At 44.0% G+C, this 26,066-nt stretch overlaps 7 protein-coding genes, 1 long non-coding RNA gene and 1 other non-coding gene across 12 annotated transcripts; 5 read left to right on the top strand and 4 right to left on the bottom strand.

Moving 5' to 3' along the window:
- The first annotated feature begins 486 nt into the window (after positions 1-486).
- LOC133909672 (mitochondrial-processing peptidase subunit alpha-like) lies at positions 487-6,404 on the top strand. Of its 2 annotated transcripts, XR_009908418.1 has the most exons (14): positions 487-694; positions 781-978; positions 1,119-1,415; positions 1,513-1,680; positions 1,824-1,991; positions 2,112-2,192; positions 2,310-2,376; positions 2,598-2,695; positions 3,285-3,357; positions 3,444-3,514; positions 3,600-3,649; positions 3,738-3,850; positions 3,952-4,217; positions 6,389-6,404. XR_009908418.1 is itself a non-coding variant. In XM_062352207.1 (13 exons), the coding sequence occupies exons 1-13, from the start codon at positions 662-664 to the stop codon at positions 3,996-3,998; spliced, it is 1,464 nt and encodes a 487-aa protein (XP_062208191.1). In that variant the 5' UTR covers positions 487-661; the 3' UTR covers positions 3,999-4,408. The 2 variants fall into 2 exon arrangements, 1 of the variants encoding a protein (XP_062208191.1); XM_062352207.1 differs by lacking the exon at positions 6,389-6,404 and having other exon boundaries at positions 3,952-4,408.
- On the bottom strand, positions 4,590-7,638 carry LOC133909673 (protein phosphatase 1 regulatory subunit SDS22). Its single transcript, XM_062352208.1, has 10 exons — positions 7,425-7,638; positions 7,273-7,344; positions 6,792-6,884; positions 6,600-6,681; positions 6,442-6,498; positions 6,021-6,085; positions 5,814-5,909; positions 5,630-5,716; positions 5,471-5,551; positions 4,590-5,408 (listed from the first exon to the last, which is right to left on the bottom strand). Exons 1-10 carry the CDS (start codon positions 7,518-7,520, stop codon positions 4,725-4,727), a joined length of 1,413 nt encoding a protein of 470 aa, XP_062208192.1. The 5' UTR covers positions 7,521-7,638; the 3' UTR covers positions 4,590-4,724.
- Positions 7,639-8,082: 444 nt separating this feature from the next.
- Positions 8,083-10,085, top strand: LOC133909674 (vacuolar protein sorting-associated protein 55 homolog). Its single transcript, XM_062352209.1, has 5 exons — positions 8,083-8,520; positions 8,604-8,655; positions 9,169-9,208; positions 9,297-9,381; positions 9,590-10,085. Exons 2-5 carry the CDS (start codon positions 8,623-8,625, stop codon positions 9,771-9,773), a joined length of 342 nt encoding a protein of 113 aa, XP_062208193.1. The 5' UTR covers positions 8,083-8,520; positions 8,604-8,622; the 3' UTR covers positions 9,774-10,085.
- A 383-nt stretch (positions 10,086-10,468) lies between these two features.
- TRNAL-UAG (transfer RNA leucine (anticodon UAG)) lies at positions 10,469-10,548 on the top strand. The gene has a single exon. It is a non-coding gene; the product is annotated as a tRNA-Leu (tRNA).
- An 812-nt stretch (positions 10,549-11,360) lies between these two features.
- LOC133909675 (beta-fructofuranosidase, insoluble isoenzyme 4) lies at positions 11,361-15,485 on the top strand. Of its 3 annotated transcripts, XM_062352211.1 has the most exons (8): positions 11,361-11,793; positions 11,977-12,376; positions 13,037-13,045; positions 13,129-13,985; positions 14,097-14,259; positions 14,441-14,678; positions 14,807-14,900; positions 14,998-15,485. In XM_062352211.1, exons 2-8 carry the CDS (start codon positions 12,163-12,165, stop codon positions 15,187-15,189), a joined length of 1,767 nt encoding a protein of 588 aa, XP_062208195.1. In that variant the 5' UTR covers positions 11,361-11,793; positions 11,977-12,162; the 3' UTR covers positions 15,190-15,485. The 3 variants fall into 3 exon arrangements, with proteins under 3 accessions (XP_062208195.1, XP_062208194.1, XP_062208196.1); XM_062352210.1 differs by having other exon boundaries at positions 11,361-12,376; XM_062352212.1 differs by lacking the exon at positions 13,037-13,045 and having other exon boundaries at positions 11,361-12,376.
- Positions 14,209-15,310, bottom strand: LOC133909680 (uncharacterized). The gene is made up of 3 exons (XR_009908419.1): positions 15,236-15,310; positions 14,982-15,146; positions 14,209-14,864 (listed from the first exon to the last, which is right to left on the bottom strand). It is a non-coding gene; the product is annotated as an uncharacterized LOC133909680 (long non-coding RNA).
- A 631-nt stretch (positions 15,486-16,116) lies between the features above and the next one.
- On the bottom strand, positions 16,117-18,434 carry LOC133909679 (uncharacterized). The gene is made up of 5 exons (XM_062352216.1): positions 18,297-18,434; positions 17,951-18,001; positions 17,766-17,840; positions 16,547-16,651; positions 16,117-16,462 (listed from the first exon to the last, which is right to left on the bottom strand). Exons 2-5 carry the CDS (start codon positions 17,966-17,968, stop codon positions 16,346-16,348), a joined length of 315 nt encoding a protein of 104 aa, XP_062208200.1. The 5' UTR covers positions 17,969-18,001; positions 18,297-18,434; the 3' UTR covers positions 16,117-16,345.
- Positions 18,435-19,402: 968 nt separating this feature from the next.
- On the bottom strand, positions 19,403-20,890 carry LOC133909678 (rho GTPase-activating protein 4-like). The gene is made up of 4 exons (XM_062352214.1): positions 20,610-20,890; positions 20,186-20,426; positions 19,850-20,080; positions 19,403-19,724 (listed from the first exon to the last, which is right to left on the bottom strand). Exons 1-4 carry the CDS (start codon positions 20,807-20,809, stop codon positions 19,611-19,613), a joined length of 786 nt encoding a protein of 261 aa, XP_062208198.1. The 5' UTR covers positions 20,810-20,890; the 3' UTR covers positions 19,403-19,610.
- Positions 20,891-21,743: 853 nt separating this feature from the next.
- On the top strand, positions 21,744-25,713 carry LOC133909677 (diphosphomevalonate decarboxylase MVD2, peroxisomal-like). The gene is made up of 10 exons (XM_062352213.1): positions 21,744-22,062; positions 22,565-22,763; positions 23,178-23,241; positions 23,404-23,467; positions 23,564-23,644; positions 23,833-23,919; positions 24,153-24,310; positions 24,396-24,444; positions 25,099-25,220; positions 25,309-25,713. Exons 1-10 carry the CDS (start codon positions 21,850-21,852, stop codon positions 25,529-25,531), a joined length of 1,260 nt encoding a protein of 419 aa, XP_062208197.1. The 5' UTR covers positions 21,744-21,849; the 3' UTR covers positions 25,532-25,713.
- The last annotated feature ends 353 nt before the right edge of the window (positions 25,714-26,066 follow it).

Genomic DNA, 26,066 nt, shown 5'->3' on the forward strand with positions numbered 1-26,066 from the left:
CACCGTCTTGGCCGTCGCGGGGTCCAGGTCAGCCAGCACCGCCAGCGCCCGGTACAGGTGCAGATCGAAAGCCAAGGCGGAGGCATGGCACGGTAGTACGACGCTGCTCATGGCCGCTGCGGCAACGGCGAACAGGCCGCCACGAGCTGTCACCTTGCCTGACGCTACTCGCTGAACGCCACCATCGTTACATCTCTCTGACTCTGAGTGGGTCTGGAGGTCCTGTTGAACACAAGAATTGAGAATTGCAGTCATGAGCAACATTGCGTCCTCAATTCAGCTCCAAGAAGCTGAGGAAGAGTTACGACCTTGCCGTGGCTGGCAGCGGCGGGGAAGAGGCACCTCCTGGATGGTCCTCTAGCGGAGAAGAACTAGGACGCGGTCCTGACCATGGATGGTTTTGGAGGCCTCCATGAGAGGCGGAGGCGGAGGCGGAGGAAGCAGCAGCAGCTACCGCTGGCTGGCCGGCCTGCCTGCCTGCCTGCCTTGTGTGTGGAGGATAAGGGCCGGGCCGGTCCGGGCCCATGCAGGAATGCTCGCACTTTCTATTGGGCCCCCAGTAGAAGGCGCAGGCCCAGTAAACGAAACAAAAACCCTTGCCTTGCCGACTGGGTGAAACCAACCAAAGTCTCCCCCGTCGCCTCCCTCCAACCTCGCCGCGATGCTGCGCTCCTCCGCTCGCCTCCTCCGCAAGGTAAACCACCCGCATCTCCTCTTGCATATAGCAGCCAGCGACGCTGCTTGATTGACACTGGTTGCTCCCGCCGCATTGCGCTGCAGCTGCGCGGAGTGGAAACCGCGGCGGCGCGACGGCTCTCCGGAGCAGACGCCTCGGCCTCCGCCTTGCGCGGCACCTCGCTCCTGCGCCCTCTCCCCGGCCTGGACCTCCCTCCGTGCCTCCCCGACCAGCTTGGCCGCAGCCCCACCAGGATCACCACGCTACCCAACGGCATCCGCGTCGCCTCCGAGGACGTCCCGGTAGTAAACACGGCCGCGCCGCCGCTCAGTTTTCCCTTCCTCTGTTTTCCTATAGTTCACGTCATCGTTGCGTGTGCTGTGCTGCGGGCTGCGGCGATGGGGGGCTTGGAGCTGATGCTTTGTGGGGGATTCTGCGACAGGGGCCTTCAGCGTGCATTGGGGTGTTCGTAAATTCTGGTTCGATTTACGAGACCGGGGAGTCCACCGGCGTCTCACATCTGCTGGAGAAGCTGGCCTTCAAGGACACCGCGCACCGGAGCCACCTGCAGATTGTGCAGGAGCTTGAGGCCGCCGGAGGAAACGTCGGCGCCTCCGCGTCCAGGGAGCAGATGGTATACAGCTACGACACGCTCAAGGCCTACCTGCCACAGGCCGTCGAGGTGCTTGTCGACTGTGTGAGGAACCCGCTGTTCCTCCAGGACGAAGTCGAACGGCAGGTACTGGATGCTGGGCTCAATAGATAATCTCTCCCACAACATATAGTAATTAGGCATTTTCGTTCGTTATCCATGGTGACTTTTGTGTCGCTTTCAGCTGGCCCTTGCTCGAGAAGAGGTCCAGGAGCTACAAAAGAATCCGGAGAAGTTTCTTAACGAAACACTCAACCTTGTTGGGTATACAGGTGCTCTTGCAAATCCGCTAATAGCTCCCGAGGATGCTCTTGCGATAATCAATGGCAACATCATTCAAAAGTTCTATCATGTAAGGCCCTGTTTCTGTATCACATTTCATTCTGCTTTCCTCATAAGAAACGACTTAGTACATTTCATTGTTCTGTTTTCTTTCTACAAATTGATGAAGAAATATTATGCAAAAAGAGTGAGAAAAATGCTATTTTGTAACAGGAAAATTTTACTGCCAACCGCTTGGTCCTAGCAGCATCAGGTGTTGATCATCAAAACTTGTTAGACATTGCAGAACCTTTATTGTCTGATTGGCACAAGGGGTCCCCAGTGGAAAAGCCAAAGTCTACATATGTCGGTGGTGATTCCAGACACAAAACAGATTCAGATGTAATATGTTCTTACCAATCTACAGAAAATACCCCCCCCCCCCTCCTCATTTGGCGTATTCCTTTTGTTCTACATCGACATGCTAGATTGGCAATTCTCTCATCTCCCTGCCTTATGCAGATGACACATGTTGCATTAGCTTTTGAAGTGCCAGGGGGCTGGCTTCAAGAGAGAGATGCTACAATTATGACCGTCATGCAGGTAGAGTTAATACTCTGAATTTCACTAGTTATCAGCTGAGGTACATTGGTTGTATTGTGTCTTCTTTTTCTAATCGTTAATCCATGAATGCTCATTCGCAACAATGATATTTTGCAGACTTTAATGGGTGGTGGTGGTTCATTCTCCTCTGGTGGTCCTGGAAAAGGGATGCATTCACGGCTTTGTAAGTCTTGAACTCTCTGTGATTGTTCAACTGTAGTAGGATTGCTATGGTGTTGACTGTGGTTAGATTCTGGTCATTTTAATGGCTGTTTTTACACTAAAGAATTGTGGCACATGCTGCATTATCCAGTTTTTTTTTTTGGCAGTTTTGGTTATTTCCGCAGTTTTCGAGGTGGATGAAATCTCTGGTAAAGGCTAAGTTCAGTTGTTGTTTCTTTGCAGATCTGCGGGTCCTAAATAAATATCATTCTGTCCAATCTTTTTCAGCATTTAGTAATGTATATGATAATAGTGGACTCTTTGGTATCTACTTGACAACGGTGAGCTAATCTTTTCTATGTGGTTCTGGGTCTTGTATATTTGCTTCATTAAATTTGTTGCAGCTTTCAACTAAAGTTTGTAAATTAGCTATTTGATCATGTTCTGTGATTATGACTTTTGGAGTAGCTAAAGCATGTGGATCAAGTCTCTATTGATATTACTATATTATCATTCCTGCTTTTATCCCCACAACTTCCGGCAGGCACTAGCCGGCATTGATGTACCTGTCTTCCAGTGAATTCGTGCTGGTGATATGGGAGCCTAATCAGTCTATATACAAGACACAATGTGAATAAGTGCAGTGATGATTGAACTTGGTCAACATGATAATTATACTTTCCTGCCAAAGTGAGCTTCAATCGTCCCATTACTCCTAAGCATCTTGGATGGACTTGCTTTGCTTTCTTATCACAAACTTATGCTAGAGATATGCCTGACATCTTGGAGCAGTCAATTCTAGTATGAACAACAGTAGTTTGGCTTGTGCTGAAACTATGCTTTTGTCTTTAAAATTTGAACATGGCGACTTTGCCTTTTCCTTTTTGTATGGGGATTTGATATATCTTTTGTCTATTTCAATTAATCCAGCCGTCAGATTTTGTTGCAAAGGCTATTGATGTTGCGATAAATGAGTTGATTGCTATTGCAACGCCTGGAGAAGGTATGTGTCATGTCCTACTTGGTGGATGGGCTCGGAATATTCACTGAAACAGCCTGTTCTAAAACATGTGATTTGCATGTATTCAGTGACAGAGGTTGAGCTGAAACGAGCGAAAAACTCAACGATTTCATCCGTGTTAATGAATCTTGAATCCAGGGTAATTTTGCGTCCCTATTCTCTTTTCCCGTTTATGTCAGGTATACTTCAATAAGATTTGACATTCTCTGTCAACTTCACTGCAGGTAATTGTTTCAGAAGATATAGGAAGGCAGTTTTTGACTTACGGTTGCAGGTAAATCAGCATGCTTGTTACTTCAATGCTATCTTTGCTCGCTTAGAAAATTATTGATCCTTTTTACTCTTTGTTGGCATCACAACAGGAAGCCTATTGATCACTTCCTTCAATGTATGGATGAAATGACTCTAGATGACGTTACAGCATTTGCCCGGAAGATGTTAGCTTCGCAACCCACAATGGCTAGCTGGGGAAATGGTATGCTTCTTAATGCCACCCTGGTTTTGAATTATATTTGATATATGAAGTTGAAAATATGTAGTTTATGATTTAATTTGATTTTCTTGCCCCCCTTGCAGTCGACAAAGTTCCTCCATATGAATTTGTTTGCAAGCGGTTGCAATAGTACCCCTACACAATGACCTCTGGTGGACATGAAGAATCCTTCGTGGAGTTTTGTTTTTAATGATGTTGTAATGGGCGCCTATGCCTAGCTCAGAATCAGCCTAGGCCTAGCCCTACAAATGAATGGAGTTAGGATTTTAGCAGCTACGTTCAAGTCCAATTGTTCAAACAGCATACACAGACGAATGGAACAAGGTCGACAGGAATGAAATTTTGCAAAGTTTGTTTGCAGCAAATTAGCCATTCCTCCATGATGCATCTGTGCTTTTATTGTCATGTTTACATCGATTTCATTATGGTAGTGGATAGTGGTGGTAGCTGGCTGTTCAATTGTCAAAAACCTATATATGATCTCTTCGTGGCAAAGTTTACGTTGGTTTATCTGGAGTGGCTGGATAGACCAGATTCTTGACATTCTGTTGCTCTTAAATTTCCAGCACTACATTAGATTTCCTGTATAAATGATTTGTAAAGTTTTGAATCTTAACTAAACTAGAGGTTTATTTTATGAGAAAAGAAAAGCATGCACTTAAGTTCACATAAAAATGTTTGGTCCACGAAATTCCAAACTACAAGATTTGCAAGTCAGATGTTACATTTTTGAAGTGCGACGATCGAAAGCACCGTTGAAAGAAACCAGAAGGTAGTGGCTACATAAGTCTTCTTGCAAGATGACGCTACAAGAGATTTACAGTAAAACACTATCCATCAGTCATCAGTCTAGACACTACTCATCCCATCCTGACAGACCGAGTCCGCCTGCCCCTACTTCTGGCACAGAGGATATCAGCTTAAGAGTAGAGGAGTCGGTGATGGTGACTGCACCTTTTGACTTCTTTCTCTTCTTCGTGTGATCAATTACCAAGCCACCAACAATTTTTCCATCTGGAGCTGCTTCCTGGATTTTGTCCTTTCGCTTAGGCTCTTGACTGTCCTCTATGGAAGACACTAAATCTGCAAATGAAACTTCTGTGTTGTCAATTCCTTCAGCATCTATATCTTCTTTGTCAACAAATTTCTTCCTCTTGGCTTCCTTCTTGTCCATTCTACTGGCATCATCGACAGAAGATTTATCATCCTTCCTCTTTAATTTGCTATTATTGACATGTTCCATGGCTACCTTTTCCTTTTTCCTTTCCTTACCATCTAGCACTTCAGATTTGCTTGGAGCAGTAGTGATGACACCCGGGGGGACAGTTTCGACTGCAGGCTCTTCAGGGCCCTCTAATTGTTGTTTTGACTGCTTCCTTTTTTTATCCTTCTTTCTTGTATCAATCTCAAGGGAATCATGATCATACATGTTTTTATCTTTGCTTGGAAGATTCTCTTTTCTAGAGCTCTTATCACAATTGGAGCTGGCCTCTATGGGCTTTCCATTCAATATGCGCAGCGTTGGCACATATTTCTTAACCTGCAAGAATATTGGAGTTACTCCAGAGTCTGCAATCCATGCTAAAAAGTGAGGGAAATCACCTTTTTCGCAAGACTGTCTTTCTCAGAAATAGGATTTCCCTGCAAATTAAGGTTCCTCAAGTAGTGCAATTCAGAAAGGACCTGGCAACCAAACAATTGATTGTAACAGTCTGAATTAATCATGATAGATTAGGTGGGAAACATTAATCAGGTGCAAACCTTCAAATCTGAATCCCTCTCAATTAAATTATTTCCTAAATCAAGGTTCAAGATCTTGACATTTTTGGCCAAGACTGAAGGGATTGTCTGCAAGTCAAAGTACAAACAAGATGTCAAAAAATCATCAAGACAATGCATGGTACCAACAGCAATCGTACAAAAAGATCACCAAATGAAATCATACACTGATCTTGTTGTGAGCAAGCCTAAGCTCCTTCAATTCCACGCACGCAGCAAGAGAAGATCCAATATTTTCTATTTGGCAGTGAGACAAGGATAGCTATGGAAAGAAGTAACAATGACGCATTAGTCATTCAAAGCTAGAAATGCTTCATACAAAAGCAACAAAGCATTTTTATATGTTTACTAAGAATAGAGAAGTGAACACTACCTTTTTCATAGATTTAGCCTTGACCAAAGCATTGCCAATAGTAACAACAGGATTCTTAGAAAGAACTACAGCAGAGTAAATGTTCAAAAATCAATACTAAGTGAAAGGAAACATGATTAATTTATTGTCTCATAGTTACTAAATATAAACAACTATATAGTTACAGTATATAGACAGAAACAAAATGAACGTCCTATGCACAACTATTACTTATCATGCAAATTTCCTTATAGTTCTGACAACAAAGTTGCATACAGTTTTACATTTCAAGCTTACTCTTCTTTACAAAAGCTACAAACATTTTGATTTCTATTACTAGAGTTGACCAAGATGTCATTTTAAGAAAGGATATAAGTATGTGTCGACAGGGTAAGGCGATCCAGTTCGAGCTACTACATATGTGTTATTTCGACATACATACCAAGTGTATTCAACTTTTGCAGTCGATCAAGCTTGCAGATGGAAGAAATATTGTTATCTGCATTAGGAATTGCAAAGATCCTCTGATGAAATCAAGCAAGTTACCAACAAGGGAAAGAAGAGTAATTGACAGTCTCTAGCATTCATCCATTACAATACCATTCAGAATCAATGCTCCCAGGCTTGTTAAAGATGTGACCTCATCCACTTTTGTAAGTTTGTTCTTGCCAGCATTCAATACCTGTACAACCGAAGGGGAGAACGATTGCAAGTGTGGTGAGTCAAGTAGTTCACTTAGATTCAGTACTGAATTAAGCCACATGGAAATGCATAGGCAGAAAGGTAGCTCACCTGCAGCTTTGAGAGCCCCTCGACACCTTTTAAGCTCACAAGCTTGTTTTCGATAACCGAAAGCCACTTCAAATTGACACAGGAGGACAAACCCTTCACCACATAAAAGCCATATCCATAAGTGCCAAATGAAAGCAAATATAGACAGGTTCAGGTTCACAGGGTAACATAAGAGCTACAGCTTCAACAAACATGTTTTTTTCCCCTCGAACATGCAGGAGAACTGTGTGTCATTGCATTAAAGAAGAGAGCCATCAAGTTATTTCACTCTAGGACGATTTTACGATATTGTCTATCGGTCTATTATAAGCGTGTGCAGACAGGGTCACGAAACAATAACCACGTCATATCGACCAGTATGAAAATGCCACAAAAAAATGTACATAAAACTTGTATCTTTATTTTGTGTGCTTGACGTTAACATACTGCACGCAAGAATATAATTGTGCACCGACCAGTTTAATAAGTGTAATCCAGCTACCTCGAGGGTGAGGAGGCAGTTGTAGCCGAGGTCGAGGCGCTCCAGGTTGTTGAAGCTACTCAGGCACGACACCTGCACACCGACCAACCACGCAGCGAAAAGGATGAGCAACCGAGCTGGAGGGGGAAGGGGAGGGGCGGGGCTGCACTGACGTCGGAGAGGGCACGGTGGGAGAGGTTGAGGACCGTGGCGCCGCGTCCCTCCGAGCCCGCCTCGAGCACCGCCTTCTCCGCGGTGAGGCGCCCCATGGCTTCTTCTTCCTCCTCAAGCGCCGCCGCCGGGGGAGTGAAGCGCTCGTTGCCTCTGTTGATAGCTTAACCTAACGGCGCGCGGCGTTGGCCTCGCTCGCTAAAGCTATTCATGTACACCAACTTACATGTGGGGCTTCATCTCTACGTGGGGTCCACCTGCCAGTCTACAACAAGACGGAACGGGACGGCGCTATAGCACGAGTCGGTCAGAACGGGGGACAGCGAAGCAGGTGAGGTGGGGGAAGAAGAGGAAGGCGCGCTTCGCTTGGCTTTGCTCGCGGAGATGGCGATGACCGTCCAAGGTAGGGCTCCTCCTCCCCGAAAATTCAGTCACTTATTCCATATTCTTGTCGATCTCTGCGTCGTCTGAGCTCCGATTTGAGTATGGCATCGGGGGGGGATCGACTTGCTAGGGGTTTCAGCGAATTAGGGCTCGGGAGATCCCAATTGGATTATGGGTGGTGTGCTTTAGGGTATGGAACTGTTAGGTACCTGGGTGTGTTTCCTTTGTTGCAGCGCCAGCGCTGGATTGTTAGTGCGATCCAGGACGTTGTGTAAGTGTTCACTTTGGATAAATGGAAATTGTCCAGATTAGTCTTAGAGAAAGTGATTTACTAGCATAAGGTTGTTTGATCAGTCGCATTCGTTGAGAACTCGGATCCAGTTAGATCATCCTATGGTATTGGTCTTGTGTGTTGGCACTAGCAGTTGTAGTGTACAAGTTAGATTTGTGCAAAACAGTCCACGAAATGTAGTTGGCTATAGTGTTTTCATCTTGGTTTCGATCTTTTGCGTTTGACTAGTTTGTTGTTTCCAAACTTTTGTTAGACTCTAGTGCTCTGAGTATCAAGGATCAGATTACCAGCTATCTTTGTTCTTCAAATTGCTTCAAGAGTTGACTTCCGTGGCTAACTTTATCTGCTCTTTATCTGATTGGCTTCCGTACCTTTGTGCTGGATGATGCCGTTCACGTACTCGTGGTGTTTGTCTTGACAGTGTAAGTTTGTTGTCATGAATCTTTTTGAACTTTTGTTTTGCATTCACACAAAGTTTTCTTCATTTTAATTCCTTCTGTTACAGGCTCGCTGGACTCGCGTTTATGTTCTCCACGACCATTCTACTGCAAATACTGGTACGAGGTGCTCACTTATTTAATGCTCCTATTAGCATCTTTGAGGAACTAAATGAGATTTCTGAAAGCTTTATATGATGACAGTTAACTGTTACTTATGGCATGCATTAGTAGCTTTGAGAAGCGAGAACCTAACTATTCGATCTCATGCTTTATGCCTACAATTTATGTCCATTGACTTAAAAATTTGATCTCACGTTCCGTGCCTACAATTTACGTCCATTAGTTTGTCCTGTGATTGTGACATAAACATGATACACATGAAATAGAAAAGCATAAAGAGCATCAGTTGCTTGCCAGGATTATTGTAGAAGCATCATATCTAAGAGTCATGCATGCTGGGAAAACCACTTTGTAGTTAATGCACACAAAGATTGTGTAGACACCAGACACCATCAAGCTACATCCTACCTGTATCATTTTCGTTTGAAAGGCAGCATGGGTTCGTCATGCTATTGTCATTTGACTAAGCTGTTACTTCTATAATGTCTGGTTTTTATTTTGATGGTACAGGCATGTGCTTTGTACAACAATTGGTGGCCCATGTTAGCAGGTGATTATTAATTTGTTACCCTCCTCAATCAATGACAAAGCCATCATGGTCTTTCTACTGACATTGTTATACTCTTTTACTTATGCAGCTCTCATGTATGTCCTTGTGCCAATGCCATGCATGTTCTTTGGCGGTGGATCTACACAGTTCTTGACAAGCAGGGATGGTGGAGGGTAAGTTCTAATGTTTGATGCCGTTGGTTACTTTTGGAAAACTGTATCACATGTATTGGATAACAACTCAGATATGTACAATTTACAGATGTACAGTCGTACAGAGTAGGCCACTTAGAGGAATTTGCTTAGGATACTCGTTTGTTGCATTATTTATCTCATGTTCATCAATACAATACTGATCACTCGGAGGCACTAATCATTTCAGATGGATTAATGCTGCAAAATTCCTGACTGGTGCGTCTGCCATGGGAAGCATTGCCATTCCAGCAATTCTGAGGCACGCTGGCCTAATTGAGACCGGTGCCATGTTCATCGAGTTCACATCCTTCTTCATTCTTGTGTGCACAGTGCTGTGCTTCCATAGGGCTACCCAGGATGAAGACTGGTAAATGTGCAGGACCGTGATGGATAGCCGTTTCGTGGCCGGTTCTCTCTACGCTAAGAAAAATCATGTGGAAGCTAACATCGATCTGTACAAAGAAGCCGTGTGGCTGATGTTTTATAGACACTCTTAAGATTCTGTAGTCATGTGGCAACGCAAATGTTCTATCTTCGCTTGTTTTGTCAATATTCTCGTCACATGTTCAATGGTGAACCATCCGTGTAAAACATGACCAAGAGCACAGGAAGACGTCCTATTTCCCTGGTTGGCTGCTACATTGCGTTAACCTATTATCAATGAAGTACTGGGAATTTAATGACGATATTTTGTTTGATTCTGAACTGTTGAAAACTCTTCTTTTTTAAAAAGAAAATCAGGTGCACACTGCTTTTATTGAAAGCGAGCTGTTGAAAACTCGATTGCGGGACAAGCCTTGCGTTGGCAGCAATCTGAAATCACAATGCCTTGAGTTTGAGTTACGTATTGAAACAACATGAAGTTGCGATTTCTCGTGCGTCTATGCCATTAAAGTAAGTAAAGATGAATGCAGGGAAAAAAACAGTTGCCCTTCATATTAATTTACCGGCAAAAAAACTGCAATACGCAAGGTCAGAAGAAAATTAGTACATTTACCGCCAAAAAAAAATGTAAGCTGCTATCGGAATTGTATGTTAAAAGAACTATTCCTAACGTAACATGTTGGACAGTTTGGCCGAGTGGTCTAAGGCGCCAGATTTAGGCTCTGGTCCGAAAGGGCGTGGGTTCAAATCCCACAGCTGTCAACTTTTCCATTTATTTTTTGAGGTTGTAATTTTTTTCTTAGAAAATTATAAATAACCCCCTTACAAATCACTTGAAGTTGCAGATACCTCCCTACAAGTAAAATAGTTGTGTTTACCGCCTTGCAAATCTAAACCTATTGCAAAGATACTTCCTCGGGATTCTAACTTGGTGGCATAGTAACATATTTGCCATGATATCACTGGTGTGCTCCACATAGGCTGTTAGCATAAAAATATAAGGATGAGGAAGAGACTAACAGTGAACTATAAAGTCCATTGAATCAAATATGCCATTACAATTCTCTACACAAATTAGACAAAAAAAGACGTTTAGTGGTCCTAACACTTAGTTAAACCCTCTCCAATCATTTCCTATCTATGCTACTAGCGTACGTGGAAGAATCAATATCACGACATAGCAAATATGTTAATATGATCTCAAGTGAGAACCGTAGGGGAGATTTTGCAACAGGATTAGACTTGTGAGGTGGTAAATCCGACTATAAAACTTATAGAGGGTATTTGTAACTTCAAATGACTTGTAGAGGGTATTTGTAATTCCCTTTTTTTTATCACTGTAATTGTCTATCTGTCTGTCCTTCCGTCCATCATCTTCACAGAAACATCGACATCCACAACGGCATTCATCACCTCACCAGCATTTCATTGGTTCGGTTCAGTCAGAATCATGTTGCAACAAGTGGACGGACGGTCCAACACAGAATAAAGATTGAGACCAGTATTCATTCAGTCTCAATCAAATGAACAGGTTCCAGACTTTCAGTGGCCAAAGCAGCTCCAGCTCATACAGCAAAACAAAGACATATACAGTTTTGGAAATTACTAGTATTTTAAGTTTGTGATTCGTTGTTGATTTGATACTGCAGGAACAAATGAAACAGCTAAATGGGAGCTGGTGATCGCAAGACACGCCATTGATTCGACCCTGTTCTTGGGAGCTAGGCTGGAAATGAGTGGTGCGTGCGTAGTCATGTATTCCTCGCTCACCATAGAAGAGACCTTGTGGACTGCATACTAGATCAGACAGAAGCTTCGGAGGAGACAAATAATTGGAGAGAAATTGAGGGGTAGTCATGCCGAGGAGGCTGAAAGAAACATGTGGATGGGAACATGAACAGCAGCAGATGCAGATGCAGATCAGGAAGCGACGAAGGAGGAAGAAAAACCTGGAACTTCCAAGTCCACGGACTAAGTCAATACAAAAACTACAACAATGAAGCTTAGGTTGATTCTTCCAACTATGTTTTCTTTTCGGGGTCTTAAAAAATATTTATCTGTACAGTAGTACTTATTTCATATGGTTCGATTTCTTTTTTCATTTTGAACCTTGATTTGCAGCAATGTCACACATCACTTCAGTATATTATTACCCCCTCAACGTCGTATTCTTTTGTGATATTTCTACAGAGCAAGGTTTTGGATGAAAAGTGGCCAGCCATAGTCAGTGGGAATAAAGTATTCCTTTGAATATTCTGAAAACCTACTTGGGCCAACCTAAGCAAGTGTTCTTTACTTAACTACTAGTACTGGTTACCTCATCAAGTTAAGAGTTAACAAAGTCTTCCCATCTAATCTAACATCCCCATCTCCTCCATGGCCGCGAAGCTCCAACTCCAACCATGGACTCTCTGGGCCTTTCTTCTCTTTCTTGCACTTTTCTCCCACGAATCAAACCTTCAGTGCAAGAATGGAGTCGAGGCCACAAAGAGAGTCCTCCTGTATCCACAGTCTCCAAAGGTCTCCTCTATTGTGAGCAACAAGTACAGAACTGCATACCACTTCCAGCCTCCCAAGAACTGGATAAATGGTATGTGCTTCTCTATGCTTTCGTCTCTAGTTTTCACCTGTTGACTTTTGGTCATGTCGTGTATTCTCTGATTTGAGGTGCTTTTCCTGATTTCAAGAAAGTCAACTGATCTAATATTTCCCAACTGGAGGCAGTTTCCTTTTTTCTCTGAAAAAAAAAATACTAACTAGAGAATTTGAACCCAATAGTGGACTAGTGTGACCTTAATTTTTGTGTGTTCATGATATGAGCGGGGAAGTTAGGTAGCCAACTCATAACTTGTGCAATCCTGTTGCTGAATGCCGCATAGGATAGATGCTCACATTTATGGCACTGCAGTTAGATGTTAAGCAACACCATAAAATGGTGATAGCCATACTTAGATGCATGTGCAAATCGAAGCTATCCATTACACAAAAGTTGTATTCGGTTGCCATATTTTGCAAATGCAAGAGTCTTTTCCTATTATGCCAACTGAAAATATGTGTCTGACATATCAGAAAGATCTTCCGTAGTACTTGGGCAAGAAATGAAGTTTTGACATGTTATGAACTCTAGCATCTTTGCTTCTGTTTGTACTGTCTAAAATTGATCACAAGTTTCTGACATCATCTCTCTCCTTTTTCTTGTTCAAAATTTTGATAAATTGGAAATCATTGCGAATCTACGACAACTCAAAAGATCCAAATGGTATGTATGTTTCTCACACCACTTCAAACAAAGAGTAGAAGAAGCTGAAGCATTCCAAAACTTAGGTTGTCTTCAATTTTCAGGACCAATGTACTACAATGGTATATATCACCAATTCTACCAGTATAACCCAAACGGTTCACTCTGGGGTAACATAGTTTGGGGCCACTCGGTCTCAACAGATCTCATCAACTGGATCCGGCTTGAACCAGCGATAGAACGGACTACTCCTAGTGACATAAACGGTTGCTGGACAGGTTCAGCCACAATCCTCACCGGCGACAAGCCTGCCATCATATACACCGGTGCCGACACGGAGAAGCGTCAGGTCCAAAACATTGTGTTTCCAAACAACCTCTCTGATCCATACCTGAGGGAATGGATCAAATCTGACAACAACCCGCTGATCGAACCTGTCGGAGCAGGCTTGAACTCAAATCAGTTCAGAGATCCGACAACCGGTTGGATCGGACCGGATGGACTATGGAGGATAGCTGTTGGGGCTGAGCTGAACGGCTACAGTGCTGCACTTTTGTACAAGAGTGAGGATTTTCAGCACTGGACTAGAGTTGATCACCCACTGTACTCTTCCAATGCCTCCACCATGTGGGAGTGCCCTGATTTCTTCGCAGTACTGCCCGGCAAGAACAATGGACTGGACTTGTCTGCAGCTATCCCGAATGGCGCTAAGCATGTCCTCAAAATGAGCCTAGATTACTGCGACAAGTACATGATTGGTGTTTATGATCTGAAAAGTGATACCTTTGCGCCAGATACCGTCCTTGATGACCGTAGACTGTGGTTGAGGATTGATTATGGAAATTACTATGCTTCAAAGTCGTTCTTCGATTCAAGAAAGGGCAGGAGGATTATATGGGGTTGGACTAATGAGACAGATAGTTCGTCAGATGATGTTGCCAAAGGTTGGGCTGGGATCCATGTAAGCAAATCTACCTCTAACTGCAGCAACTATTTTCTATTGAATTAGTGATCCTTGCTTTAACACGCATTTTTGTCGGCGTAACTATGTATCCTCATTTGTCACATTTAGGCAATCCCCAGGACTATATGGTTAGATAGCGACAGTAAGCAATTGCTGCAATGGCCTGTTGAAGAGATCGAGTCGCTTCGAAGAAAACAAGTCAGCCACCAAGGCATGGAGCTCAAGAAAGGGAGTCTGTTTGAGATTAAGGAAATCGATACTTTACAGGCTAGTTTCTCCTGGTCACACTTGCTTGCTTGATCGTCCAAACAACCCTTTTCTTACTTCAACTAGATGTCATAACAGTCAAATCTGTGACAATCAACTATATATGCGCTTAGGTTTTGCCATTTCGGTATGTTTTCCGTAGCAAATGTAGCTGATCCGGCACATCATTTTCTTGAAACAGGCAGATGTGGAGATAGATTTTGAGCCTTCAGACATAGATAGTGCTGACCCTTTTGATCCTTCCTGGCTTTTGGACCCCGAGAAGCATTGTCGGGAAGCAGATGCGTCGGTTCATGGCGGCGTGGGTCCATTTGGACTTGTGGTTCTTGCGTCTGATAACATGGAAGAGCACACAGATGTGCACTTCAGAGTTTACAAATCACAGCAGAAGTACATGATCCTTATGTGTTCTGATCTGAGAAGGTTAGTACATACAATTTCATCTCTTCTTTTTCAGTTTTCACTAAAAATTTCAGATATCCTGATGTTTATAAAAACTTCATACCCTTCGTTGCATCAATTAAGCAATAGAATTTGTTTCGTTTTTGCAGGTCGTCCTTGAGACCAGAGCTGTACACACCAGCCTATGGAGGCTTCTTCGAATTCGACCTCGAGAAAGAGAAGAAGATATCTTTGAGAACGTTGGTGAGTTGGGGGCTTTGCTTCCACTGTTCTTCATGCGCTCATGTAAGAAACAAAAGGAATGATGAGTAACAGCAGTAATACCTCTGGCAACATGCAGATTGATCGTTCCGCGGTGGAAAGCTTCGGTGGCGGTGGCAGGGTCTGCATCATGGCCAGAGTTTACCCGGTGGCGCTCGTCGATGGCGGCACTCGCATGTACGCGTTCAACAACGGCACTAGCACCGTCAGGGTGCCTCAGTTGAAGGCCTGGAGCATGAGGAGAGCACGAGTGAATGTCCAAAAGGGATAAGCAAATTACTACTGTACATCACTTCGTAATAACAAAGTTTTCTGACCACTGGAGAACTGCGTGAGTTACTTACTATATGGCATCATGCATTCCTGCTTCCATGCCCATTCTTTAGCTCGCTGGAGAGAGAGAGAGAGAGAGAGAGAGAGAGAGAGAGAGAGAGAGAGAGAGAGAGATCATTGACCTCAGATTCTGTAATTCATTACTTGTTAGAAAGAAAGGAAACATAGATTATTATTGAATACTGGTGAGGAAGACAGTGCTCCATTGTTCAAGTGCAATTTTTTTCTTCTAAACTACTGTTATGTTCAAGCGCCGGTGATGGATTTGCATCTACTGTTTAAATGATCGTGCCTGCAGACAACAATTGTGCAGCAGTGCTCGAATGTTAGTCGATGTAGCTTAAACAGGAGAGGGGAGCAGCCAAAAGAAAAGGAAGAAGAACGAGAAGGGGCCCATCCGGAGACCTCTTGATCTGCAGTCTACCACTGAGCCATGGACCCGATTGTGCACACGACTCTCTAAATAATATTTGTTCGTTAAACCATAGTTCCTTTCCTTTTTATAATTCCACTTGAGTTACACCTGGACCATGATTGAAACCGTAAGCGTGATGAATGAGTGAATGACGTTAATAAACTGCCGATCATAAGTTACAGCTGGACCATGATTGTGACATTATGTGTGATGGATAAAGCCTTAGCTCGGTTGAGTCCTAAAAAAAACTGAGTTACAACTGGATTGTCCACAACAAAATTTATTGCTCAAATATAAGGTGTGATTTGATCGTGCTTAAAGGTGCACCACCTCTTTCAGCAAAAAAAAAGGCATTTACTATTCTCAAATGAGAACCGTACATTTCGCAATTACATACCATTAAGAACCTGACGATTCACAGAATGGCAATCAACTATTGAAACAGTGGAGTTTTAAAATTGTCTTCAGCCGATATATAGATGATCCAAACAGAAACTACCAGTGCAAGTCAGCAACAAGAGGTAAATTTCATAGCATTCAACTACAACACTCAACCATGAACATGGCTAATTCTGGCTCAAGAATCGTCTCTTACACTTCCATGTCTAGAATATTTGGCATACAGACTAGATAGCAATGTAGCAAAGAGACCCTTCTCGTGTACAAGACACTGTCCAACTCACTTTGGGTTCCTGAGAACAATGACGACTGAATCCCCACGGAGGAACATCTTGCTTATGAACCTGTCTTTGTTCACTGGAAGAGCCTTCTTCTTGCCTTTACCAGTCTTGGGTACCTGTAACAGAAGCAACATATGTTAATCAACACAGCAATACAAGAGAAGGAAACTATTCAACAGCTGGAAGAACGTGTCATATACCTCAGTCCACATCTCCCTAACATTCTCAAGAACCATGTTGCAATGCCGATCAAATGCCCTCACGCGACCAAGCAACTTCTTGTTGTTCCGGCAATTGATAAGAACCTAAGACACAGGAGAAGATATATAATCAGAATAAAGTGCAGTTAAAAAGCACACTATCTGCAGTCACCAGTCAGTAACTCAGTACTAAGCAATTCAGCATAAAGTGATTGAGGTGCGATGTATCAGAGAGAAACAATGATACAGTTGTTGGGTAACAATGATATACCTAGCACACTTGTAGGAAACAAAGGTCCAGGGTTATAAAATGCACAATTTCGGTCAAGCGAAAGGAAATACGGCCATCTGAGACAATGAGACTTGCTTGTCTGGCGGTTCGTAGCAACAAGTATGCGAATCAGTTATTGCATACATCTTATGGCTTACTTTTGCTATTCATCAAAGAAATAAAGTTCCATGATACGTTTTTAGCAATCCAAAGAGCAAGTGACAAGCAATTTTGGCTGAATGAACTCAACATCAGATAAATCAGATAGAAAACTAATTCAATTCAGAAAACAAATCCAGGCAAAGAACCATAAACCACTTCATAATAAAAACATTCAAAATGGATACATGGCCCGTAACCGTAATGTAGGAAGGTAGATAGAGAGGACCAAGGATCCTAGGATGGAGAGGTACTAGTACTATACTCACAACTGTCGATACCGAATACTAAGACTACCACATCATCATGCACAAGAATAATGTGAGAATCAAAGTTACATGATATGTTTAAGCAAATAATGTGAGAATCACAGCTACAGAACATGTTTTCGCTAAGAAACGTAGAGATGGCTCCTATGATTTGCTGAAACAGGAGCGTCAGGTTACACAGTGCTACTTGTCAGATGTCTCAGCTAAAAAGTAAAAATACAGCAGCAACAATCACACTAGAGCAAAGGATATACAGAAAGTATGGACACATAAAACCTGATGATACATCTAATTTTCAGGGAAGCTAACTGAGAAAAATACAGAGCATTAACACAACAGGACAGCAGGAACCTCAGATAACAGGATGTTCAGCTAACGTGTGGCCAGGTTACATGACGAGCATACAGCATATTCATAGTTCATGCTTGGAAGACGATATCAATATAGAAAGACAGAAAGTAAAGAAGAAACTGTGCTCTGCAGTAAACTGAGATCTCAATAGTAGAAGAAATCGGCCAACCTGGGTATTGTTCTTGACGCTCATCATCAGCACTGACAGAGGGCCCGTGCTGAACTCCTCCTCCTCCTTCTTTCCCTGTTTCAACAAAGGCGAGGACCACATGAGAAACAAATCACTACTAATTCAGACCTAAAATCCTAGACACCACATAACTAGGGGAAGAAAGGCGGCAACTTTGTGCTTACATTGGCTTCCTCCGCCATCGGTGCGAGGGCTCACCAAGTAGAGCCTGCAATCTGCACATTGAAAAACTATATCATTATTTGCTCGAATGAAACTTCTAGGTAGCGATTCCCAGTAACAGAAATCTACTTGTCCGCTGGCTCATCTTATAGCAAAGAAAAGACTCTGCGGAGCGAAACAGCGATCCGTGCAAGCAAGCTAGGGCATCCTAACCAACGAACGAGGTAATCAGATCCTCCGGATGGATCTCCACTCCACGACAGTGGCCTCCATCACGGGGGGATGGTGGCGACGAGGGCGCCGACGAGAGAAGGAAGAGAGGTGCATTTTCGGGCTCGAAGGATTTACCTGGGCGTGGAGGCGAATCGGAGCGGCGAGACGACGGCGGCGGCGAGGAGAAACCCTAGGCTCGACGAGGCGAAGGTTTTTCTGGAAGGACGAGCTGCGCTTTTGCATGGTGCCCCCTGTGTTGCTATGGAATTAGTCGCGTGACCTTGTATGCACTGGGCCGAGCTAGGCTGGGCCGAGAAATAGTTTATTTATTCCGGCCTTTGTTCTTCCTGAAGTTTTTTTTTTGGTATTTTGACTGAATTTTTGTACAGCTCGAATTTGATTCCTAGCGTTTTCTATTGCGTTAGGATAAAAAATAAAAAATCTATTTATCTATAAATAGAAAAATGAATGAGAAATCTATCGAATTTCTTATTGTACCATCCACGCCAAGATTCATGTGGCCTTCTTACCGGCGACTGCTACGATGAGCTTGTCTTCTCCGACGATAACTAGGGTTAGTGTTAGGGGTTGGGTTTAGGATTTCGGGTGGATTTATGGTCCCCAAATTTAGAGGGAAGCCCTAGGGAAGTCGTCGGCCTGACTACGGAGGCGGTCATGGAGGCAGGGGCGCCGTCGACCGCGAGCGGCGGAGGACCAATGGTTGGACAGGGATGGCAGCGGGGATATCATGGTTGTAGTGGTTAGTGGCGATGGGGGTTGAGGGAGGTGGATCCGGCGATGGGGGCGCCGCTAGAGCAGGGCGGGGACGGGCGGGGAGGCGGTGGCAGTAGGGGAGCGTAGGGAGGAAAAGCGATGACGACGAGGGGGGGGGGAGGAGCGATGGAGGAGGGCAGACCACGTCGGCGCTGGAGACGATGACGGCAAGGTAAAAGGCGGTGGAGGTGGCGCACGGGACGGTGGAGAGGCGGCGGGGTGTGGATAAGGTGAGGAGGCAACGGAGTGGGTGATGTGTAGACAAGGCTCAGGAGCAAAGAGAAGTTAAAGACGGCCCAAAGTTCGACAGATTTGGCTCCATCCATATCTATCAACAGACAATTAACCATTTACTTAAAAAAAATAGAAACCGCAGAAAACAAACGCATGGAGCTGATGAATAAATGCTGCAGTGACAGTACCTCAAACCTTAGATTAATAGCCAGGACTTTATCAGACAGAAAACGCACGCCGCTGATTTGCTGAATCCTACGGTAATCAAATCAAACCAAACCACGATCACACACTTAAACCATTAGTTCTACTACATCTCTCGACAAATTGCTACTTAATTAATTTGATTAATTCGAAGGTGACGACAATAATAGTGATGCGTGATGCCTCTTCAGTTTGTCATAGGAGCTTGGAGCACAGAATTAAGCTTCAGAGGACGCGTCAGAAAGATTGCTGCGGCGGTTGATCGGTTTGTTTGAGCGCTCGCTCGATGAGCATGTTGAGGAAGTTCATCACTTGCACCGCGTACTTGAGCGCTGTCAACGGATCTACTGTCTGCAATGAATTTAATCAGAATTAGCAGCCGGCCGGCGTCATGCATCGATCAGTCACAATTGTATCTTATTAACTTGCAGCAAAATATACAGATGGATACGATTGATTTGATTTACTTTTACTACCTGTGTCATGTTTGGAGCGAAGACCATGGCGACGTTGCGCGTGCCCATCTTGTTGGCCTTCTCTTCCCGCGCGACGTCGGCCATGAGGTTGACGGCCCAGTCGAGCAGGGCGGCTTTCGCCGGTGGCAGCCTGGTGCAGAGGCGGGCGCAGTCGTCCTCCGACTGGCATTGCGTCACCTCGTCCGCCGGCAGCGAGTCCAGCAGGCCGCCGGGCAGCTCCCTGAACCAAGCCTGCGAATTACAGAATGGATGGATGAATTGGACTAATTTCCCAACAAAGCATATCCATGTATGCATCATCGTACGCAGCTTTAATTTATGTGTACGTTGAGCTACCTTGATGAGTCCGGCGAGGCAATGCACGTCGATGCCGTCCGGTACAAGGCCGGAGTTGAGGTGGTCCCGGACGTACTGCTCTTGGCTGTCCTCCGCGGTGATCCTGAAGATGCCTTCCACCTTGAGGCCGCCCTGGTGATAGAGGCGCTGCTGCATCTGCAGGAGGATGGTGGGGATGCTGTTCCCTCGCGAGTCGTAGGAGCACTGCATCGACTCCGTGGACACGCCGAACACCGTCTTGCTGCATTTTATCATCCATGCAATTGCAACGACGTTCGTTCATTCGTGCTCAGCAGCTCGCGTGCGTAATTAAGCATGCATGCAATGCAAGTGTGAGAGAGAAAGATAGGAGTATATATTAAGCAGCACTGCTACTCGCATGCATGGGAGGGAGCAGGGAGAAGCTAGAATAATCAAGATCGACCTTGCGCTGGGCGCCTTGCCGTCGACCTCGGGCTGCAGCTCCACGGGGAGCCCGCGGAAGCCGTGGAACCGGTCGAACGTCACGTGCGCCACGTGCCGCACGTCGGTGGGCCACCCGATCTCCATCTCCGTCCGCTGCTGCTCGCCGGCGCCACCGACCTCCGTCTCCTCCTCCTCGCCGGTGCCGCCCATGTCCACCATGGAACACGCGCCTTGGATACGATCCTCCCTTCTTCCCGGGGGGGCCTGCTGGTACGTCGTCTCTCCTGTCTGCAACTGCAAGCAAGCACACCGGCCCTAATGCACAATGCCGGCTAGCATGCAGCGCAAGATCGAGACAGGAAGGGGATGCAGCGCCGTATCCCTGATGATGAATTGATGGATGACTAGCAGGCTAGAAGGTGGTTGCTGGATCCAGACCATATACGTACAGTTGTGCCAACTACCGGCGACGACGACGACGACGTGGGCGGCACCACTACGCCAACTCATGACCCGCCAATGCATCTTTTCTTTCTTTCTTTCTTTTTTTAGCCATGATGATGATATGCTCTCTTCCAATCCAATAAATTAATTAAAAGAGAGACTGCTACGAGTAGGACAACTAAAAGAGTAATCAAGCAACTTGCGCGGGGTGTTAGATTTTGGTTGAAGATTGTGGTAAAACTATAGGTCAGTCTTCTGATTCTGGATCATGCTCCGCATGGCATGCATGTGCATCAAGCAAATTGCACGGCCTAATCTCACAAGTTGAACGTACAGATTCATACGTTCGTCTCAATCTATCAGGTCTTATGTTAATTTGCCATGCATGCATGTACATGTGTTGTTCAGTTACAGTACAATTACGTTACAACCATGGCGATAATCAAAGATACATACATATATAATATAGGTGGAGTAAGTTGTGCTCTATGGCAAGTTGCACAGGTGGTTCGCCAGTCGTAAAATATTTGATTTAAATTTGGACATGAATTTAGAGAATTTGTGCGGAGTAGAGCTGAAGTTTTTCGAATTTTAGGAGCACTGATCAAACATAAGGACAAGAAAAAAAAACCAAAATAATTTCGAAAGAAAAGGAGGGTGTGCATGCAAAAAAAACCCTGGGCCCTCTTAAGCCCCTGCCTGCTTCGGTGCTTCCCCGCTCCCCCTCCCCTCCCCTCCCCACCTCGTAGTCTCCGCCGGCCGTCGCGCGCCAACATCCGATCCCCGGCGAATCCCGAAGCGGCGCAAGGGATCCAATGGCCACGGAGGGGCAGTGGGTGCTCATGGCGACGGGGAGGTCTCCGACCAACATCGCCGTGATCAAGTACTGGGGGAAGCGCGACGAGGCGCTCATCCTCCCCGTCAACGACAGCGTCAGCGTCACCCTCGACCCCGACCACCTCTCCGCCACCACTACCGTCGCCGTCAGCCCCTCCTTCCCCTCCGACCGCATGTGGCTCAATGGCAAGGTTCGTAGCTCACTGCGACTTTAACTCACCTCCAGCCGCTAAACCCTTTGCCGCCGCCGCCTCAACTGTTTAGTTGTTTGATTAGGTGTTACCGCCACTCTTTTATTTACCTATATCATCAGTCGTCTGATACATTCTTCGCTCGAACGCAATTACACTAATTTGGGTAGGATTGAACCTCCAAGTGTGCTAGTGTAGTTGATGCTTGTGCTGATCGAATTGGCAGTTATTGCCTAGATCTGGATCGGATCTATTTAAAAGCTTCTCGCATTTATAATTACAAGTCGACAGAGCTCCATTAAATTTTGTCGTTTGTTGAATAAAAAAAATCGCAACCTTTTTGTTTCGCGTGTGCCAGTGTCTATGATTTCTTTTGGACATTGAGAAAGTGGCAGATATAGAATCCTAGTATCGGGCTTTAAATTGATGATCATAACTGTGAATTGTGGCGAGTCCTTTAGTATGGACCGGCTGAGATATGCTTTTGGTTTGGATTGAGCAGGAGATCTCGCTGTCAGGAGGAAGGTTTCAGAACTGCTTGAGAGAGATCCGGAAGCGCGCTCGTGATTTCGAGGATGAGAAGAAGGGGATCAGGATCAAGAAAGAGGACTGGGAGAAGTTGCATGTTCACATAGCATCGTACAACAACTTTCCCACCGCTGCTGGTTTGGCCTCTTCGGCTGCTGGCTTTGCTTGTCTCGGTAAAGAGTCTTCTGACTGATATCATGATACTCTCCCTCTGCTCTCAAATATAAGTTGTCGTTGACTTCTGGTTGTCCCTAGTGCAACGAATGATAGTCTGTTGGACAATTACATTAGCGAAAACTGCAAATCTGTAACATTTTGAAAGTACATGCCATCTCCAAGCTTTCATTGTTTATGCTTTATGCTTGAAAATTTTCTGTTAAGTTTCTAAATGCACCTGCATGTGCTATTAACAGTTCAAGTAGTAGTCCAATTGTCTCCACATATTACTTAAATTTGCTCCACATATTACTATCCAAGATCAAATGAAGGTTCACTATTTCTTAGCTGCTTATAAACATTTCTTCATGTTCTAGCTTTCGTAAACCATGCAACACATCATATCATTTATTGTTTTAATACTGCTGCAGTTTTCACCCTTGGAAAGCTAATGAATGTGAAAGAAGATTATGGAGAACTTTCTTCAATAGCAAGGTCAGTTCATGTTATTGGTACAGTATCTAGTTCTACCTTTTTATGCTCTAGCTTTTTCATGCTGTTTGCTTGTTTAGATAGTGCAACGAGTACTTTGTTTTTACCAATCAGCACGCCAAGAACTTGTCTCTTGTAAAATCCATATTCATCTATTCAATGTAGGCAGGGGTCTGGAAGTGCTTGCCGCAGTATATATGGTGGATTTGTGAAATGGTGTATGGGAAAAGTGAGTAATATGGCTTTGGCAGAGAAATAGCATTGGTTAAAAGTACGCATTTCCGATTGAATAACGATTGAGTGAGGTCTGATTTTATGCTCTCAGAATGATGATGGAAGCGACAGTTTTGCGGTACAACTTGCTGATGAGGCGCATTGGAATGATCTTGTTATTATCATTGCAGTGGTATGTGATCTATATTCCACATGACCTCCTACTACATCTTCTGCTCATTGTCCTGTGGCTTCAGTGATAGCACTCTGACTCTCTGAGTTGCATAGTTACTCTTTTTCATGTTTATACTAGTAATTTTTTTCTCTTATTGTGCTTTATCTGGTATCATAAATAGTTGACACATTGATTTGTGGAATTAGGTCAGTTCAAAGCAAAAGGAAATGAGTAGCACGAGTGGGATGCAAGACAGTGTTGAAACAAGTCCCCTCTTGCAGTACAGGGCCCAGGTGACTCATCTTGGACTTGATTTTTTGTTTTTGTTTTAACTGTTACATGTTAGAGATAAAATTTCTCAGAAAAACATCGAGGAGGCATAATCATTTACCTGCACTTTTGATATCTGAATATCCTTTCACTGTTGTGGAACACTATCAAGTGTTTTGGGTTTTAAACTGATATGTGACTTTAACTTCTTTTCCTGTTCTTACTGTGCACTACTCTGGTTGTTCTTATGTTCCAGACTGTAGTACCAAGTCGGGTGTTGAAAATGGAAGAGGCTATCAAGAATCGTGATTTTGAATCCTTTGCCAAGTTAACTTGTGCAGATAGCAACCAGTTCCATGCTGTGTGTTTAGACACGAGCCCGCCCATCTTCTATATGAATGATACATCACACAGGTCGGTTTTTTAACAGTGCATCCGTTTTGGATTCTGTTACTGCTGAATTCCCAGAGTTAAAAATTGCTTTCTCAACCAATCACAGGATAATTAGCCTTGTGGAAAAGTGGAACCACTCAGAAGGAACCCCACAGGTAATTTCTGCTGTCGTTGAACATCTGCTATCTTTTTTTTTTTCCTGAACTCTATCCTAGAAATTAACATATAGTCGGTTCTGTTGTGCTACATTAGTGAATATTTCTCTAGTTACCATCAAATAGGGCTGGTTATACTTCCCTGAATATATCAGTTAGAGTAGTTTTTACTGCATTGGCCAAAAGATGTATGACTTGCTTCACTTGATGGAGTAATGTAACCTCAAGAGTGAATTGTGGTAATACCCTTAAGATATTTCTAAAATAGCAAAAAATTGAGTTTCTTCTCATGTTTTGAATCCGTTTTTCTTTTCTGATGGTCACCATGAAGACCAGAAGGTGTGAACTATTAACGTGTGTACTGTACTCTAGAGCCAAAGTTTTTTAAATGCCTCTGTTGGGTGTGATATCTATCAAGTTGTCATCAGAAGTTGGAAGTACCTAAAGCCCTAAGGCAGTTTTTTTCAACTCAGCCCTGGTGATACTTGTACTTATTACTTAGACTAGTTGTGGTGTCTGATGCATTTCATCCATACTGCAAGAGCATGGTACTGGCTGGTGCAATTGATGTGATAGTGAAGCCATTTATGAGTGTGGATGCAGTAGACTTCTGTGTTGTAGACGTCTAATTCCTGTTGAGCATTTGTAATGCAGGTTGCCTACACCTTCGATGCTGGGCCTAATGCGGTCCTAATTGCACCAAACCGTAAAACTGCAACCCTTCTCCTCCAGAAGCTCTTATACTGTTTCCCTCCACAAGATAATGATTTGAGCAGGTGTGCTTGATATTTTCACGATTAGAAGTATTGTTACTAAGTGTATTGAAAAGCCCTATGGATCTATCTGACCAACATGATCTTGCAGCTATTTGGTTGGCGATAAATCAATTCTAAGTGATGCCGGATTGCATTCCATACAAGACGTAGAGGCCCTTCCAGCGCCTCCAGAGATGAAGATGCCGGATCAAAAATTCAAGGGCGGTGTTAGCTACTTCATCTGCAGCAGGCTTGGGGCTGGCCCAAAGGTTGTTGCCGATGAAAGCCAAGCATTGATTGATTCAGTCACAGGACTTCCGAAAGGCGTGTAATTTCGGATTAGTTGTTTGATACATTAGGCTTGTGTATCGGTTTTCGTGTTGACTATCATATCCTACTTTGTAGGACTGTAGATTTGATGGTGTAATATTTTCCATCCATTTGGTCATGGTAGTTGTTGGTGCATGAAGGGCATGACTCTTTTCAATAAAAGATAGTGGAATAAGTTGTCTTCTGTTTTTTTTTTCCAGCAGCTTCAGTATGCTGATATAATCATCGTCTTATTAGAGAATCACTCGAATCACTTTTATTAGAGAATCGATCTCTTCAGAAAATTTAGATAGTTAAAACTCTACCAAATAGATCCTAAGTAATGAAAATTCGAATTGTAGCTATCTAGCATAGTATCAACTTCATATACACACCAACATCCAGTCTGGCTGTACCGTTCATGACACGACATGGGTTGGAAAATCAATTTTAATAGTATAAATACAAGGCGACACACTGACCCCTCTGTTTCTTGAGGAAATGATTTTGATCCTAAAACTTCCATTTCTCCTTCGGTGCACTGGTTTATTCTCGCTA

The sequence above is a fragment of the Phragmites australis genome, chromosome 2 (assembly GCF_958298935.1).
Source record: "Phragmites australis chromosome 2, lpPhrAust1.1, whole genome shotgun sequence".
Taxonomy (NCBI): domain Eukaryota; kingdom Viridiplantae; phylum Streptophyta; class Magnoliopsida; order Poales; family Poaceae; genus Phragmites; species Phragmites australis.